The sequence below is a fragment of the Pyrgilauda ruficollis genome, unplaced genomic scaffold (genome assembly GCF_017590135.1).
Source record: "Pyrgilauda ruficollis isolate IOZ18807 unplaced genomic scaffold, ASM1759013v1 scaffold83, whole genome shotgun sequence".
Taxonomy (NCBI): Eukaryota; Metazoa; Chordata; class Aves; order Passeriformes; family Passeridae; genus Pyrgilauda; species Pyrgilauda ruficollis.
The window spans coordinates 1,681,523-1,698,882 of record NW_024530266.1 but is presented as its reverse complement, the minus strand read 5'-3'; the positions used below and the strand labels follow the sequence as shown (position 1 = coordinate 1,698,882).

Below are 17,360 nucleotides of genomic sequence, written 5' to 3'. Positions count from 1 at the left end.
TTTTAAGTTTTTCAGAGTGGCATTTCCTTCAGGGCTGGCCATTGAACCATGCAGAGAATGTGTTGCAAATTTGTGGGATTTGTTTCCCAGTTATGTAAACAGGATGAATTCCCAGGAAAAACTTCTCTGCGTGAGACCTCTGCAGAGACTTGTCAGTGCCCTGGTAGGCTGAGGAAGTTAGCATGGCTTTCATACAGCCAGAACCCTCCAGTATGGGGATGAGGCCCATCAATTACCAGCAATATCTCATTACCTCAGAAAGGGAAATAATTAACTGCGTATGCATTTCAATTAGCAGCTGGATCAAGCCCAGAAGTGGTAAAAGAATTGAGCACAAACAAACTGATCTTGGGTACCTGGAGCAGAGAAATTAAAGTCTGCAAAACCAAACAAGCTCAGAAACACTTGCATTTTCTTTTAGAATGGCTTTTTTTACCTCCCAGGAGTGGTATTTTAATAATTCAGTAGTTGACAATAATTGAGGGTGAGGATAGGAAAGAATTACAAACTAATTACTCTCAATATGAAGTGAAAATGAAGGGAGAATCCTTTGCAGGACTGAATGGTCACTGTTGAGAACTTCAAATTATGTTTTTAGGCTATTTCATTTCAAAATGTCTTGTTTCTCATTAACAAACCCATGCACTGCTTAACTGGACCCAATTCATACTTATCTAATCATGTAATGTAGGATATCAGACTTTAGCTGTCTAAATATGCTCTGTAGTAGCTGGAAAGTAATCACTGGGTCTAATTATTGTTCTCTGTTAATTATGTGAAAATGAACATGTATAGGTATTCTTCTTTTCTGTATTTGCATTATAATACTAAACCTCTACTTACATACTGCCTTTGAACCCTACAGAAATAATCCTTTCTATCTGTAAAAGAAGTATTTTTTATGTTTTATTTTCAGTAGCTGACTTTTTTTCAAGAATCAACAGGAAAAGAGGCCCACGTGTTCATCTTGAAGTGAAGAGAAACTCCACCTCTGACACTTCCAATATTTGTCATCACTCACAAGAAAAAACATGCAATTTTTCATAAATGTTTTGAGTTGTTTTCATACTTAAAAAGTGAATATAATTTAGTCTCAATTAGCAAGTAGTAAATCCAGATATTTCAACTATTTCCCAAACTTCAGCCATCCCTGAAGCAAAAACCACGGAGAGATGCCCAAGGTCCAAAAATTGCCAAGAAATTCCACATTTCTGTGTGGAAGTACAGAGAAAGGAAAACAGACTATTTTTTTAATACTATATTTATATACTCTATTTATTTACTTAACACAATGCAGAACAGAAAATTTAGTCATTTACTCAAGTAGGAAATAGAAAGATAATTTGGGCCATCTCACTGTTGTTCTTGGGGCACCTAAAAGCTCTCATGAGGACTCAGCAGATCAAAGTTTCCATGGAATCACAGGATGGTTGCAAGGGACTTTAAAGCCCACCCAGTTCCACCCTGTGCCGTGAGTAGGGACACCTTCCACTATCCCAGGCTGCTCCAAGCCCTGTTCAAGCTGACCCTGAACTCTCACAGGGATGGGGTGTTATATGAGCTTCCTCGAGCTAGGTCTCAGAAGCTCTTGGAGGTCTATAACACACCTAAGATAGCTCAGCTGCCTTTGGAGGCATAAAAATCAGCAGGAATGTTTCTGTTGCACTGTTGGAAACAAAAAGGTTTAATAAAAGGCAAAATAACAAACAGAAAAACCGATCCAGGTGCAAGAGGTCTTTGCTCCTGGTAAAACACCTCACAAAAGCAATTAGTTTCTTTGTTTACTTCATTTTTAGTAAATTACCTAGGTGTGATTTTTTTGGCTTTTGTCCAATTAGCTGTCCTTAAGTCTGAAGTGAAGTCTCTAAGGTCCTATGAGGTGGCTTTTCACTTCTAATCGATGAGAGAAACTTTTCTTTCCTTTTTAAGAAGACAAAAGACAGTTTTGCCACTCCACCAACAAGAAGCATGTTCCCACAATGGGACAGCCACAGCTTCTTTGGGCAGCCTGCGCCAGGGCTTCAGCACCCTCACAGGGAAGAACTCCCGGGAAGTTCTTCTCACAGGAAGAATTTCCTGCCAAGGTCTGACCTGCAGCAGGACACGGCAGCACTCCCTGGGATTGCCCCTGGCACGGCTCACCTGCAGCATGCTGGGCAGCACCCACTGGTAGCCGCTGAGGGAGAAGAGGTGGTTGAAGTGCACGGCCGTGTTGATGACGGTGGCGGCGTACTGCCTGAGCAGGGCACTGTCCTCGGGGTGCAGGATCAGCGCACCGTTGAACACGTTCAGGAACAGCATGATCTCATCCCCCCACGGGAACTCGCTGGGCATGCCAAGGAACATCTCTTCCAGCAGCTTAATCCACAAGCTTTTCTGAAGGGTATCTAGACCAAAGAGCTCTTTGCCAGCTGCAGGGGAGAAGAATCGACAGCAGTCAGCTCTGTCCACCATAGCCAGCCTCACCTCACTGCAAAGAACCACCCCACAACAATGACCATCCTTCTGCTTTTCTAAAATTATTTCACCCATCCTGTGTTTCTTTAAGTGCTTGAGCAATCCTCAACTTAAAGCATCAATGTGAAGAATGATAAATATCACACAGTTCATTTGCTGGTTGGACACTCTTCCCTTAAAAAGTGGAAGATCTGAGCTTGTACATGCATCATCTGCCCCACACAAAGGCTGTGCAGATTTATGCTCAGGTTTTATGTCCCAGGTGTCCCACACATTACAGGAAACTGATGCAGAGTTACAATAATACTTCTGAAATCAAGTGCCTTTAGGGCTGGTACAGAACTTGCCAATGCTTACCACTGTGCAACACTGGCCTATTTAACTTATTTAGCATCATGCTGGAAACCCTGCTTTACATCCAGAACAAAGTTTCTGTGTGGACTTTCTTATCCCTGCTGCAGAATTTGCAGCATCCATCATCCAAGGAAGATGTCAACTGCTTCCTCAAAGCAGATGGCAAAGGACTTCGAGCAGTCCTTTTTAGTCTCATGCATAACTTTAATACTCAACTAAAACTTATTCTCATTTGGGTCCAAAGCAAGTAGCCTTGTCTGGAGAATTCCAACAGTGAAGCCTTTTCTGCTGCTGTGCTTACAAACCAGCAGCTCTGTATCAGTTTCCCCAGGAAGAGATTCATCAGCTTCCAGAAAAGCTGCAAGCCTGTATGTTTCTAAGGCAAATGAGGCATTCACTGTGATGCCTTAAGGAGCTGGAACAGAGGCTAGATGGAATTAAGAGGAATAAAGAGGATATTTGTTGAAGTGCCTTCAAAGGCAGTACCAGAGCCACAGTCGTGGCCCTGCCTGGATGGCTCCAAGATGGAAGCAAAAGATGGCTTGGTCATGAGCTCTCTCACTTTTATAAGTTTTGGTCCATTTGCATACTGGAGCTAATTGTCCAATTACAGCGCCAGTCCATAAAGTCCCATCCTTCTTGTTTTTCTCTCTTCAGTCCACGTTGTTTATGCTCTTGGGCCTGAGATCTGGATCGGTTGTCCTTGAGAAGGAATTGTTTTGTCTCTCTGCTCTGTGAAGAGAGCTTACTATCCCCTTACATGAAGCCCAGACCCATGCAGTAAAGCAGCACAGATTCTGAAAAACATAAAAGCTAAACCCTGAGGCAACTGCTGAAACCCTCTGTGCCTTGTCCAGCCCTCCAGGAGATCTGCCAAGGGATCACACCTTGGGGGTCACTGAAGAGCGAGAACTCTGCGTCAATGGCACTCCGGGGGAAGGACGGCAGGCGGAGCAGGTCCTCCTGCAGCATGGACACGTGGGACTGCTTGTGGGCTGGAGGGATCTTCTGTGTCAGTGAGATCAGGAACAGCACCCGCCCCACCTCCTCCAGCTTGCGGGTGAACACCTGGCAGGGAAACAGAGATCTACATCAGCCTAATCCAAAAACTCTTTAAAATCTCCGTGCACTTCTACGGCTCGCTCTGATCCGAGGGATGCTGCACTCGTGGCTCAGAGGATCATGGTGAAATTCACAGGGCTGGCGCTGCACACCCTTGCCAGAATTTGTGTGCCACTGTTCTCCAGCCCAGGTCTCAAAGGTGGGTTGTGTTTGTAAAAATGGTTCTAACAACACTTTCGGTTTCTGTCTCCTGAAGGACCCAAAGTGGTTGTGGAACAATTTTCAACTTTGCCACAGGTTTTTCTGTAGGTTAATGTAAGCCCCAACGTGGTCAGAGAAACCAACCCCAAGATGAAAGCCCATGTTTGTTTTTCCTCTCTTCAAGGCCTTAGACTAGAATCAACAAGAAGTTGGAATTCTATCTACCTTCTGGGATAAGACATCTAGCCATGGAAAGTACATGTATAATTGCAAAAGAAAAGTAGCCAATAAAACCAAGCAAGCACTTGTCCAAGTAAAAAAGTACTTTTTTTGCTGCTCAGTGGTGGTTACTACAGTGTTGCTTTCTTTGCCGAAGCTGGATGTTTTCCAGCAACATCTTGCATGACTAGAGAGAGGCTAGCAAATGTGTGATGCAAGTTTTACCTTAGAAATATTTTGGGCTCTGAGCGCTCTAAATATAAAAATGTGGAAAGCAAAATAATGCCCTGACAAAAATGTGAAGACCATTCAAATATTTTTGGATCATGTAGAGTGTATTAAACTCATTTATTTGTGGGACACCTCCTAGAACCAGAGTAATTTCTGTTAGAGAAGCAACCAAGTTGATCCCAAGTAATTTCAGATTTTTATTGACTTTCTAATGACAGGTACATGACATATTGTCCTATTTTATGCCACACACATATGAGATGACTTTGACTTTATCTTGCATTACTTTAGCTGCTAGCAGCTATAGGTGCCTTTTATAACCACTCATGATGGTATTTTCCTACTCTCAGTAAGAACACAACTACAATAGCTGATTTTTGGCTACAAAAATACAACTGTTAATACTAAATGCATAGTGCTTAAACACATTCCTTTGTAAATTTTCTGCAAAATGAGCCACCTAAAAGGAAACTGGCTGCACAGAGTTGGGGAGGGGGTAATTCACATTCCACTCTAATCTTCCTTAATAATGTACAGAATATATGGCCCCAAGGCAGATTTCACCCTGATTGCTACTTCTCCAGCAAAGCTCTTGATCTGCATGCAGCATGAGGGAAAGCCTTTAAAAGGGAAAAAAATAATATTTTCAGGGTTTGTTTCTGGTTAGAGGTCTTTGGTGACAGTGAGATACCTGTTTCTGAATGAGCTCTTGACCCTTTTCTGGATGCATCTGCACCAGGTTGAGCTGGGGAGAAACTGACCTCCGGAAAGGATAAATATCACGGACGTAGGTCTGCCAGGAAAGGGAAAAAAGTATATTTTAAACAAATGTAATCACTATGGCATCACTCAACAGAATGAAAAAAGGGCCCTTTAACCCTTTCTGAAGGGCAGGGGCTTTCAGACAGTGTCAGGCATCATGAAAGACCACAAACAGAAGAGAAATTTGATCTGTTCTAAGAAAACATCTGCCTCTTCCCTCTTCTCTCAAACTTCAATCTTTCAGCACACACAGCTAAAGATGTGATGCCCACAGACAGAACTCTATTTATAGGATGTTTGTTCTCTGTTGTATCGTGCTTTTTGTTTTATCAGTGGGTCTATGGTTTGATTTGTGATTTAGTAGTTTTCCTTGGTGCTGGTCTCTCTTTTGTCTCCACCCTTTTCCCAGAAATGTCGTCAGCTAGTTTCTAGTTTCTATTTCTCCAAATTTTACCCATTTCCTAAGACTGTTTTTCTTCCTTGGAAGTTTATTGGTTCGTTACCGTTATTCTCCGCCTGGGTTTTTACTCCCAACTCTCCTGATTTGTTGGAAGTTGGGTCTGCCCCTGCCTTTCCCCTGAGATATAAGTCTTTGTTGGCCCCCTAGCTGGGGCCCAGGAAGAAAGAGGGGAAGAAACACCATCAAATAAAGTTTCCCTGGGACCCCTGTGCGCTGCCTGTGTTTTATTCTGCGCCGAAACAACTGACAACTGGGATTCAAGGAGCTCCAGGGGGAAAACTGCCGCCCCTCACTCTCAACATCAGCTAGCTGGGGAAGCAAAGCGGCAGAGTTCTCCTTTAGATGAACCTGATGTTTAACCTTGACAAGATGAAAAGTCACATGGACTTGATCTTTTCCTTACCTTGTTGTAATGAATGAGATTCCAACGCTTATCCATTAAAAAATAATGGGAAGACTGAGTTTCAGGTATGTTGAAAAACTCCAAACACTCCTGAAAAGAAAGAAATCAAAATATCCTGTTACTTTTTAGTTGTTTTGTACAAATACCACAATATCCAAAGGAAGAATATCCATCTAATAATCTATAAAGGCACAAGCATGCATGCCTCAATCAGACTGGCACACTGTTCTGGCTTTAATTATTTATTTCTTTTGTTAATCATGAAGTACCTGAGTATGTTTGTGATAATCAAGGTATGCTGACCTCACAATCCTGAAGACTGGTGTTACTTATCTTGATGTCTTCATATCACACATGTTTGTCTGACTCTATGAGCCATATGGGCCTGGGTATTTATCAAGATTTAGTGACAGGTGGTATGCAGAGACACTAAAGTTGTGGCACTTCAAAACACTGAGATGTAATTCCCAGTAAAATTTAACATAGTCAGACAAACTGAAGGCTTTTACAAATCTGTTTCCTATGTGGCTCAATTAAAACCACCCAGGACATTTTTGGCAGAAAGAGAAAGTGACTGCATAGCTACTGGATACCAAAATATTGTTGTGGTTACTGAACAATCATTTTCACTCTGATCTTGATCAATCTCTCCTCTTTAGTGTTGATAAAACCAAACATCTAAATGATCTGTGTATTTATCAGAAGTATACAGCAAATACCCAGCAAGCTGCAGTGTCTCCAAATGTAGTTGCATTTGTGAGGTTTGGGATTTCTGTGATCCTTAAACGTGGGATCCTGTTTATTGCAACCGAGCTCCCTCACAGGGACACAGACATCCCTGTGAGCAGGATTTCCCTCCCTGACACTGGGACAGGATGATCAGGCAGCATGGATTGCTGGCACCCAGGTATGGCAGGTAAATGTAAGCAGTTTGTGCAGCTCAAACACTCGCTCCTACCTTCAGCAGAGCCTCAAACTGCGTGTCCTCGTGCACTGGTAACTGCGTTGGGATGTCACACTCATTCTGTCCGTGCACAACAAGGGTTTTTGTGCCTAGAGGAAGAAAAGTTGTTGCATTCTCCCTGCCTCTTTAATTAATTTCAAGAGACTGCCCATGGAGGAGGAGTGGTACTTGAAATTCATTCCTGGACAGGCAGACTAAGAGAGTCCTGTCTGGAACCATTAAGCAGTGTTAACATATTCTCCCACATCCACAGTTTAATGAGAAATTGAGCTGTTCTTAAAGGATGAGCTGACTTTAGCAGCAACTGTCAGCTCTGAGGAAGAAACATGCAAAAGGTCAAACCTGTTTATCAGTGAGATATCTCTTGTCTTACCCAGACTCATAATGCCCAGAGTCTGAATGGCAGACTTTTACAATAATGCTCCTCCAACATTTCACAGCCCCCCTGCACAAAGCTCTGGGTTGAAATACTGTTCTAATTCACTTTCTGTCTGCTCCTTTTAGAGCTCTTAAAGTGGTTTCCTGAATCTCAAGAAATCAGCAGTAAATTTACTGACTGACTACTCAACTGAAGGAAAATTGCCTTAAAATATGCAGCCATTTGTGACAGGTTTTTTTCTGATCCAGTTCTGATGTATCTTACTTTTGGTAAAGTGGTCCATAAACTTTGAAGTGAAGGAGATTTAAAGACTTATTTCTTATACCTGGCATTGAGGCAGTCACCAGCAGCTTCACTTCACACTGTTCCTTCTTCATGGTCTGTTTGAGATCCTTGAAGAAGAGTCCTTCAACATAACCCACCACTTCCCAAAGGAAGGTGAGAGTGGCAGAAATGGCATCCATGCCCCATTCACATGGAGTCCGTACAAAATACATGATCAATCCTACCTGCAGGTAATAAATAAGGGGAATATCAGGTTGTACACACTCTTTTAACTGTGCAGAGCATTGTATAACAGAACACAGAATATTCTGTAACACAGAATAACAGTATTGCTCTACCTTTCTTCATTTAATGACAAACTCATTAAATTTCATCCTGAAATTTTGTATGTATTAAAGAACAATCTGCCTGTAATATTCTTCCTTTTTCTTGAGATTGGGTGCAAAATGTACTCTTGCAGTACAGCTTAAAGCACCACTGCAGATGAGGAGAAGGGAGAAGGTCTGCAGTTAGAGACTTCCTATTCTTTATGCTCTGAAGTGCTGTCATGTAAACAACTCACAAACTACAGAAGGCTCCCTCAGATAAGATAAGATATATCTTATCTGCTTCACCTCCTAACTACATTTGTCCACAGTCTTGAAAGAAGTTGCTAGATCTGCTCCAAGAGGACTGTCTATCAGGAAAGCATTTTCTGAACCCAAATAAAGTAAAATAATTAAAGGTTTCTGAACTGAGGTTCAGAAATCCATGACAGGTTTAATGAAAAGAGTAAGGTTCCTTTCCTCTCCCCAGAAGGCCAGAAAGGCTAGTGGAAGCCTGGTGACTTGCACCCATAACCAGGAGCAAGAATAAACTATGTAAGAAAAATTGAGTGCATTTATTGCACACATGAAGGCAGAGCAGAGATTCTGGGCTGCACAGTGGGCCCACAAGCTACTCACCAAGTAGTTAAAGAGGATATGAGATGTCTGGGCAGGAAAGTCTCCAATGTTCAACAAAAGCTTCCTTAGCATATACATCAGCTCATCCTAGAAGAAAAGCAAAAGTTTTTTCTTCCCACCAAAAAGTGAAGAACAGATTTTTCCCTTTTATCCTTTCTTGCTTTGTTTCTCCACATTTTTCCATAGTCCCTTTTTCAGATTTGTCTCTCAGCACATGAAGTAAAACTATACACCTGTTACTGCTCCCAGACATTGCAAAATAAGGCCCAGGGCACTCACCCAGGCCAGTGTCTTTCTCATTTGACCTCAGAGAGGCCAGTACCCCCTGCTGTATTTGTACTGACTGTAACCCTACTGATTGTGCACTGCTGTCCCTGTGATTATCTCAGATGATCTGAGAAATCTAGTTCATCTCACCTCCACAGCTGGGGTTGTGGGGTGGGAGGAGTGGGCAGAATCTATCTTCCCTTCTTCTGGAGACTGCCTGCCTTAAATGTGGACTAAGATATTCCTCATGGTGTGAAGGGATTACAGGAGGCACAGAATCTCCTTCTTTGTCAGCTGAGAGAGACAGATGGTACCACAAATGTCTTCTATGGCCCGTATCCTCCAACCCCACAGCAGGTTTGAGCCAGTGCTGTAGGCATGGATATGCACAGGACAATCCATGCCAGTGATACACCTGCAGGGAAATACACCTGTTCTCTGTGTTCTGTACTTGTGGTCATATGAAGAGATGGTGAAACAACAGCTTGCAATGGCTCAGAGGCCTCTGAGGCTGGACAGATGGCAGCTTTCTTCTCAAAGGTGCTGAACAAACAACCTCTCTGACCAGAGATGGTGTGGATGCCCCATCCCTGGAAGTGTTTAAGGGGAGATTTAGAGGGGGTTTGAGCAGCCTGGTGCAGTAAAAGTTATCCTTGCCAGTGGTGGGGAGCTGGAAGTATGTGATATTTAAAGTTGCTTCCAGCCCAAACAATTCTGTGGAACAGACACGACCTTCTGACCTTAAATGAAAGCTTTGTGGGAGGTGGCTGAGAAGTTTCAGGAACAGTAAGTCCACCAACACCTTGGCTTACTCAAGGAACAAAAGGACAGCCTTTCCTGACATTTCTCAAGTTTAATATTCATTTTAGAGTCAGTTCTTAGGTAGTGGCTTGAAAGCTGAGGCCAGTGATACTACTGATATCATACACCACATGTGCAGTTGAGAAAGTGATACAGAGAGTCAGCATGCTTTTCTTCCCTAAATCCTGGAAGCAGTCTAATGAGCCACAGAGACACAATGCCACCCCATCTTTCAGAGAACCTGAGTACAGTGGCATGAGTGAAGGCAATAGTGCCTATGCCATGTTCACTAAACAGCTGCTCAAAGCCTGGCTTGGAGCAAAAGCTTTGCTTAGTGGTGATAAATCAGCCATGCCTTGTTTACACCAGGGGACAAAGACTGAGTGATGACATGCTGCATTATAATAATAAATTTTCTTCCTCCAGTGATGTCCACGAAGTGCCTGTGCTGGCAGCTGTGCTCCCCTGCTCCAAGTCCTGTCACCTGCTGGGGAGGGCAGAGGGTACCTGTCGATTGCTGATGGTGAGCTTCTCGAGGAAGTGGCGCAGAACTGTGGAGGGGTCTTCAATCAAGCAGTTCCACAGGACCTGCTGAGCAACAGCACTTACTGTGAGAGAGAAAGGAAACCAGGTCAGAACCGCCTCTTGGAAAAGCCATGAACTGGTATATTTAAAAAAAAACCTTCCTAGTCTTCTTCCTTCCTCTGTCATATTTTATACTGAACACCCAAGACACCATTTGATGCACTGGAATTCCTGGTAACCACTGCAGTGATCCCAGTAATAATAATCACAATAATAATAATAAAAATCAGATAATATTTGAACCTTCCCTAACTACTGGTGATATGACATGAAGCACTTCATGACTGCTAAGGAATGATAAAGAAATAACTGATTTGATTCTTAACTCCAGATGGACAAAATCCAGCAACTGAGAGATATAAATCCATGTACTTGTTTTGTTCATCCACGCAAGTTCAATTTCATGGTGATTCATAGAATGATTTGATCTGGTGTTGGTGAACAGTATTAGATAGTCAGCAGGGAATTGTTTTGATGATCAACTCCCTGAAGTGCAACTAATTGCAATTCTCTGAAGGTCAACAACATAAAATTATTCATTATTTTGTTTTCCTGATCACAAAATCACACATACATTGTTTAGAGGGCTGGCTACATACAGCTAAAACTGAATACTAAATGTAACAGGAAGTTAAATGCACAACTAGCTGACATCATGAGCGAGAGATGAAGGAAGCAGAACAGCCCACCATGTATTAACACTTTCAATAAAACAAATACAAGGAAATGTACTATTAATTTACAAAGACATCATAGACCGTGACCAAAATATTCAGGTTGTGTATAGGTGGCTTTCTGCTTGTCATAGGAACACAAAAATATGAGTGGGAACAGATCTCCAGAGGTCTTCAGTCCAAGCTGCTTGGAGCAGGGCTGTCACTTACACTAGGTATCTTAACCATGGCTATGACTAGTCAGGGCTTGATAACCCCTGTGCACAGAGAACCTACAGAAATTATGCTCCTGGTGATTAACTTCCTTCACCATTGCTAATCCGAACTTCCCAAGCTGTAAACTCTAAGTCAGTGTTCTTCTAACTCTCTGTTTCCTTCAAATCACACCAAACAAGCCCAGCTCCTACGATTCCTCCTCAAAGAACACTTGTGTTAGGCCTCTTACTGTCCTTGTATCCCCCCAGTAGATTTTTTTCAGCTTCTCAATATTTCTTTTAAATTAGGGGCTTTTTTAGGATCCTGAAAGGGCAAAATCTCCTCAATCCCAAACACAAATTATGTAGAAAATAAAAAGGAAAAACCCTACAAAGACACATTTCTATTGCAAATGTGCATTCAAACAGTTTTGAAACTGGTTCTGCCATCCTTAAGCAGCAATCCCGTGAAGTTTAATCGAGGTCAGTACCAGCTACTCCATCCTCCCGCACTTCTCCATCTTCCATCAAGTGGACAATGGGGAGCACTGCTGCACAAATGCACGCTGGAAACACAGCCTGGGGTGGCTGGGGCACGTGGTGGTTTGGAGTGTGCTCCGTTGTGTGTTCTTCATCTGGAGCAGTGAGAGGAAGAGGAATTAGGGAATACTGTGCTACTATCCTGGCAGGTTAGATAAACATTTATGTTAGTGGCTCTACACGCAGAACAAAGATCAGAACACCATTCACTGTGCAAACATGACAGGTTTGCTGCTATCTCCAAGTAGAAATGGAGCCTCCAGCCAATTTCTTGATCAAGAATTTTCACTATAAATACGTAATTTTTCAAATTACATTTCTTTTCTTGTAGGCAACCCAATTAGTTTTGCTAAAATCTCCTTTTTTTTCAGCTAGAGTGCTCCCTGTAGCACTATTCTCCAAGCAGAACATGAGAGGCAAGAGAAAGTACTGTGACAGCAGGGGTGAATAAAATAATGAAGGGCACTAACTCTTATAAAGGAGCTCAAGCTTGGGAATGTATTTGGCAAAAGGGAACACCAGAGCTTTATGGGTGAACAGGAAAGGTTTCCAATGAATGAAATCCTAGGAGGGAATGCTCCAAAGTGAAGTCACCCACCTTCTGCACTGACTGCTGAGCGCACTGACCACACAGAGCCACGGCGGAAAGAATAATTCCTGTGGGAGGTGCTGGAGGTGCAGGATGGGCTCACAGAGAGGCGGCGGGAGGCCAGGTTGGCAACTTCTTCTACTGACAAAGAGAATAGGAAATGTCAATCCAGGTCCAGCCAGCAGACTTCAAGGAAGTTTTAGAAGGACAGCAATTGCAACCCAATCAGAATGCTGAGAAGTCAAGTCAGGTAATTGTAGATTTTCCAGTGTATGCTTAGATCTCACCAACTCTGTACTCACCTAATGGCACATACCTTGGAATGCCTTTAATGAAGTCTTTGTGCTCTGTTAGCCTGGGCCAGTAAAACTCCTCACCCACAGACTAAGCTTATTGTGACTCCTGTCACGTAACTTGGGCTGTCTCAAAGTTTGGTGCTGAGCTTGATCTTGTCACCTGGGCTCCCCCAGTAATCACCACAAAGGTAGAAAACCCCAGGGGCAATTCAGTATATCCTAAGTTCTGTTTCTTAAGACATATACAGCCAAAGAGCAATTCCTCCCACCCTTTAATTATTAAAGAGTTAAAAGTTAGGAAAGATGGATTTCATTCCTAGTGTTGCATAGTCTCTTGTTAAATCCTGCAAGAAACTGGGAGCTCTGGGACGTTAAATGCTGGCAAGCTCCATTGAAGTTGGGGCAGATGGGGTCAGTGTCTTTATCACCCAGTAAGAACTCAATATATCTGAGGTTTTGTCCCTTTTTTGGTACTAATTTTCAAATACACTTTTTCTCAATGACTCATACTCTTAAACAAATGGATGTGGTTGGGACCTTCCTAACACTAAAAATCAATTTTCCAGGAATGCAGTTCCTGGTCCCAGAGCACACCTTCTTCTTCCTGCTCAGAGCTTGGTGTACAGGATGGCTCGTAGCAGGCCTCCTGAGTGATGGGGATGGCAGTGATAAGGCTGGCTTCCCGGCCCAGGCGCTTCTTCTCTTCCTCCTGCTGCAGGTTCTTCAGGATGTGCTCTGCTCGCTGGTGGGAACGTGACACAGCTCGGGCAGAAAAGGACTTCTGTTGGGAGGAAGAGCAGAAACACAGCCCGAAGCTGTTAGATAAGATGCACGCAGATTTTCTGACAAAGGCTTCACCTCAGTGACGTTCAGCAGCTCAGTTTCTAAATATAAATCAGACTAGTGCCAGCTGAACAGAGATTCACCAGGAGAATTATTGGCAAAAAACCTGCAATAAGCTTTGGTGCAAACTCCTCCCAGGAGACACCGCATGAACCAGTGCAGACTAAACTGTCTCTCATGAAGTTCTATTGAAAAAAATCTTCTTTTGGAGAGAGAGCAGCTGTGTGCTCCTAAGATCTAGGTCAGTGTCTGTCACAGGGATATGAGGTGCAGTGCAGTACCTCAGTGAACAAACAGAAAAGCTTGATGGCCATGTAGAAAACTCTGTGTCCTACACAGAATATACTATATTTTTTCCCAGCTGGTTAACCCAGAGGTTAATTCACATACTTTGGCTTAATTTACCACACACCTCTACACAGAAGAAGCAGTGCTTACTCTCAGGATGCCTGCTTACCGACTGATCTTCATTTATAGGATCCTGCACACTCCCACTGCACTGAGGGACCCAGGGAGGGTCAAACATTGGCACAGATGGCATCCCCAGCACAGGAGAAGGCAAAGTGAAGTTTATACTTGGAGGAGGAATCTAAACAAAACCATGAAAGACATTTTGTTACAGTGAACTATTATTGTCAGTATTGTTAATTGAATATGAGCACAAGTACCCAAGATATAAATCAATTCTGCCAATTTTCCCACCTCTGTATCTCAGTGGACTGTAGCACCATGCATGGCACACATCTTCTGTCATATTTCCTGACCTGAGCCCCCATTTTATTCTTGCTATTTAATACAGGACTTCTCCATATCACTTCCCCCACTAGTGAGACTTATACAATCTTTTTTCCCCTAAACAGAGTTTCAGGAAATTTCATGGTAGTCTGTCCTCTCACATCTATCCCACAAGGCAAGCTGAAAGTATCACCATTAAGCTTCATGTGTCTTATCTACCTTGAAGATCTGCTGTGCTCCCTCTTCCATCCTTGGCCACACTTGATATCTGAACCTCCAGAGCGTGTGAAATTTAAGAATGGCATTCAGTCTTTGCACTGTTTCTGGGTGATGAAATTCTGACATCAGCATGTCAGAAACAGCCTCTGGCACCTTCACAGCACACAGCAGGAACATGGCAGCTGCAGGGAGAGAACAGCTGATCACCTGTGTTTCTCAGTAATGTGTTTATTTGGCAAAGAAAATCTGCAGGTGTACAAACCCACACCAAAAGAAAACCCATCCTGGCTCCGTAAATAGGATCACCAATCTACCAGGCCTAGAGAAAACTGTATTGCTTCATGAAACCAAGCATATGTGATTCTACCTTTTGGAGCCACACAGCATTACAGCTGAAGCTTGTAAATTCTTCTGGAAAACCTGCACTTTAAAATAGAGTACACCTTTGATCTTCTCAGCCATGACTTGTTTAAAATAAGAACATCTCTTAAGTAAAGGGACTAAGTGAGTTTGGCTTTCAAAGGTTCCACTTCCAAGTGATTTCTGTGCTGATTAATCAAGGCTGATTTAACACAAACTCTGCCTTTAGCAGAAGCTCTGGAACAGGAGACACAGCCCCAGTAGAAGTCACCTGCATATTTTCATGGGTAAAACCAGTTCTTAGTTAAGTGGGCTCCATGCAATGATCCCAGTCTGTCTCCAAGGGAAAACAGAGCAAGACAAAGGACCATGCAAAACTGCATGATGGTAGCTGAGGCAGGATACTCCCCCTACCACAGGAAAGTTTATCTGGCCTGTCCACCACCTGGTGCACAGCTCTGGACATCCTTCTCCCCTCCATGAAGAACTGAGGTGACTCAGGCCAGACAGAGGTCAAGCAGTGAGTTATCCCTGGTGCCAGGAGTGGAACTCCAGATAAACAACTGAGTGCAAAACCAGATATGAGGAAATAAGCTACAAATTCCTGACTGAGAGACAGTTTTAAAATCTATACAAGCTACATGAATGTCTACAGACAGAAGTCTCCTACACACTCCCTGAAAGGTACAGGGGATCTTCTCCTGCAAGGTCAGATGTGACTCCACAGATACTTTCCCTGGGAACTGAGAGGAGAGATTTTATGTGTACCCCATCATCAGTTAGGTGGTAAGTACATTGGATTTTAAGCTGTACTGTTTCTTTGCTAGCTGTAACACAGGTACCTCTATCGTGCACTGTATGTTCTCTACTAGTTTTATTCCTGTGTAGCAAAGAGTCTGTTTAAAATACTATGTCTGTTAATTTTGTGTCTGTTAAATAAATAAGTTATTCCATAATGGACCAAATCAGCCATTATTAAAGAACTTGGCAGTGAGGGTGGGTTTTGGGGTGCTGGCCACCCCAACAAAGCCAGTGTCTGCTGCCAGAGGCCTGGGCAAAAGGCAGGGATTTATCTAAGCTCCCATCTCTATTCGTAACAGCTGCTTCAATGGATCATATTTGAATATAAAAGATATTAAAGTACAGACTGATGGAGGCCAGTGAATGCAGATGGTGTCTGAGGGGCACTGCAGGAGGCAGAAGCAGAGGGATTCCTGTTGCTGTGGGAAATCAGTGGTGTCAGAGAATCCAGGGCTCCCTTGAGCAGTGCTCACTGCAGAGCACTGAAGACAATTTCTCTAGATTTGGTGGCTGTTCCTCCACAGCAGCAAGAAGACATTTGCCAGTGTTTTCTTCAATGTTTATTCAGAGGTGCAGGCCCCAGAGCAGTGTTTATGGGAGGCAGCATGACCTCTGCAGGACAAGGCTGCTCTCTGACTGCCTGGGCTCCTGGTGCTGCTCAAAATCTCTGGGGACCTTCAGAGAGTTCCTTCTGCCCTCTGATCTTCCCAAACTGTAACAAGTCTTAGCAGGACAGATGTAAAAGGGTCAGTTCATTCTGAAGCAACCAAGAGAAACAGAGGAGCCTTGGGAGAGGTCAGCAGATGGTGCTGTAGAACATGAACAAGGCATTCTTCTTATCTTTTCTTTTTATCCAGTTTCTGTATAGCAGCACTGGGGGTTTTCAGGGTTTGACCTCGATGAATGCAATATATGCTTGGCCTGTATTCACCTGCTTCTAAAAAAAGCTACTAGAGACCCTCAAATGGATTTTAATCCTCCCTTCAGGAAAGGGAGGAGAAGGAAGATGTATTTCAGAAGCTGCTTTGGAGCAGCAGCCAGCTAGCAATCCTCAGGAAGAGCAGCAAAGCTTCATCCCATTCCCTGTGGCCCATGCAAATTCTTTTATTAGAATCATAGAATCATTAAGGACCCCTGAAAAGGACCTCTAAGATCATAGAGTTAAAAAAAGTATCCAAAATTATTGGATACTTTCCCTCAGAAAGGGACTTGAAGCAGGGAAAGGAGTACTCCATCAGGCAGATTATTTCTCTTTATTTTGCTCCTTTCTCTTCCTGTCTACACATTTGACCAGGGAAAGGCAAAGGTTGAAGGAAGAGCACAGAAGGACCTGAGAAATGAAGTGTTCTGTGCACTGGTGGAGTAGATGGAAGTGAGAGAAACCTGAAGAACATGAGAAAGAGAGGGGAGGGGGTGACAAACCATGTATTTCAGGGCAGAATTAATTGTTATCTGTGGAAAATAAAGGCCTGGTGTACTGGATTGAAATGTGATGGCAAGGGGAGTGATGGGTGAGGAGCATTTCAAAGCTCTTGCATTGTTAACAGCTTTTGATAAAAATATCTGTAACCTAATCTTCAGTGAGAGAACACCTCTGACTGCCCCCCATAGGTATGCAGGTCTGAAGGGAGGAAATCTTTCAGCCAGTTCCTTCCACGATGGGGGAGGAGAAAGGTAGAATTTGAAAGCTGTGGGAGATTGGTTTACATACAAATTTAATTAATTTACGCTTTAT

The 17,360-nt window shown here is 43.1% G+C and overlaps 1 protein-coding gene across 3 annotated transcripts in view; it reads right to left on the bottom strand.

Moving 5' to 3' along the window:
* Positions 1 to 17,360, bottom strand: part of UNC80 (unc-80 homolog, NALCN channel complex subunit) — a 124,820-nt gene that overhangs the window by 35,549 nt on the left and 71,911 nt on the right. For all 3 annotated transcript variants that reach the window (XM_041487671.1, XM_041487670.1, XM_041487672.1), the window contains 13 exons: positions 14,465 to 14,646; positions 13,968 to 14,099; positions 13,262 to 13,448; positions 12,381 to 12,512; positions 11,734 to 11,877; positions 10,297 to 10,397; positions 8,722 to 8,808; positions 7,818 to 8,001; positions 7,108 to 7,202; positions 6,150 to 6,239; positions 5,216 to 5,317; positions 3,699 to 3,879; positions 2,143 to 2,411 (listed from right to left, as the gene is read on the bottom strand). In XM_041487671.1, coding sequence (XP_041343605.1) covers positions 2,143 to 2,411; positions 3,699 to 3,879; positions 5,216 to 5,317; positions 6,150 to 6,239; positions 7,108 to 7,202; positions 7,818 to 8,001; positions 8,722 to 8,808; positions 10,297 to 10,397; positions 11,734 to 11,877; positions 12,381 to 12,512; positions 13,262 to 13,448; positions 13,968 to 14,099; positions 14,465 to 14,646 — 1,886 coding nt within the window. The remainder of the gene's footprint in view (positions 1 to 2,142; positions 2,412 to 3,698; positions 3,880 to 5,215; positions 5,318 to 6,149; positions 6,240 to 7,107; positions 7,203 to 7,817; positions 8,002 to 8,721; positions 8,809 to 10,296; positions 10,398 to 11,733; positions 11,878 to 12,380; positions 12,513 to 13,261; positions 13,449 to 13,967; positions 14,100 to 14,464; positions 14,647 to 17,360) is intronic.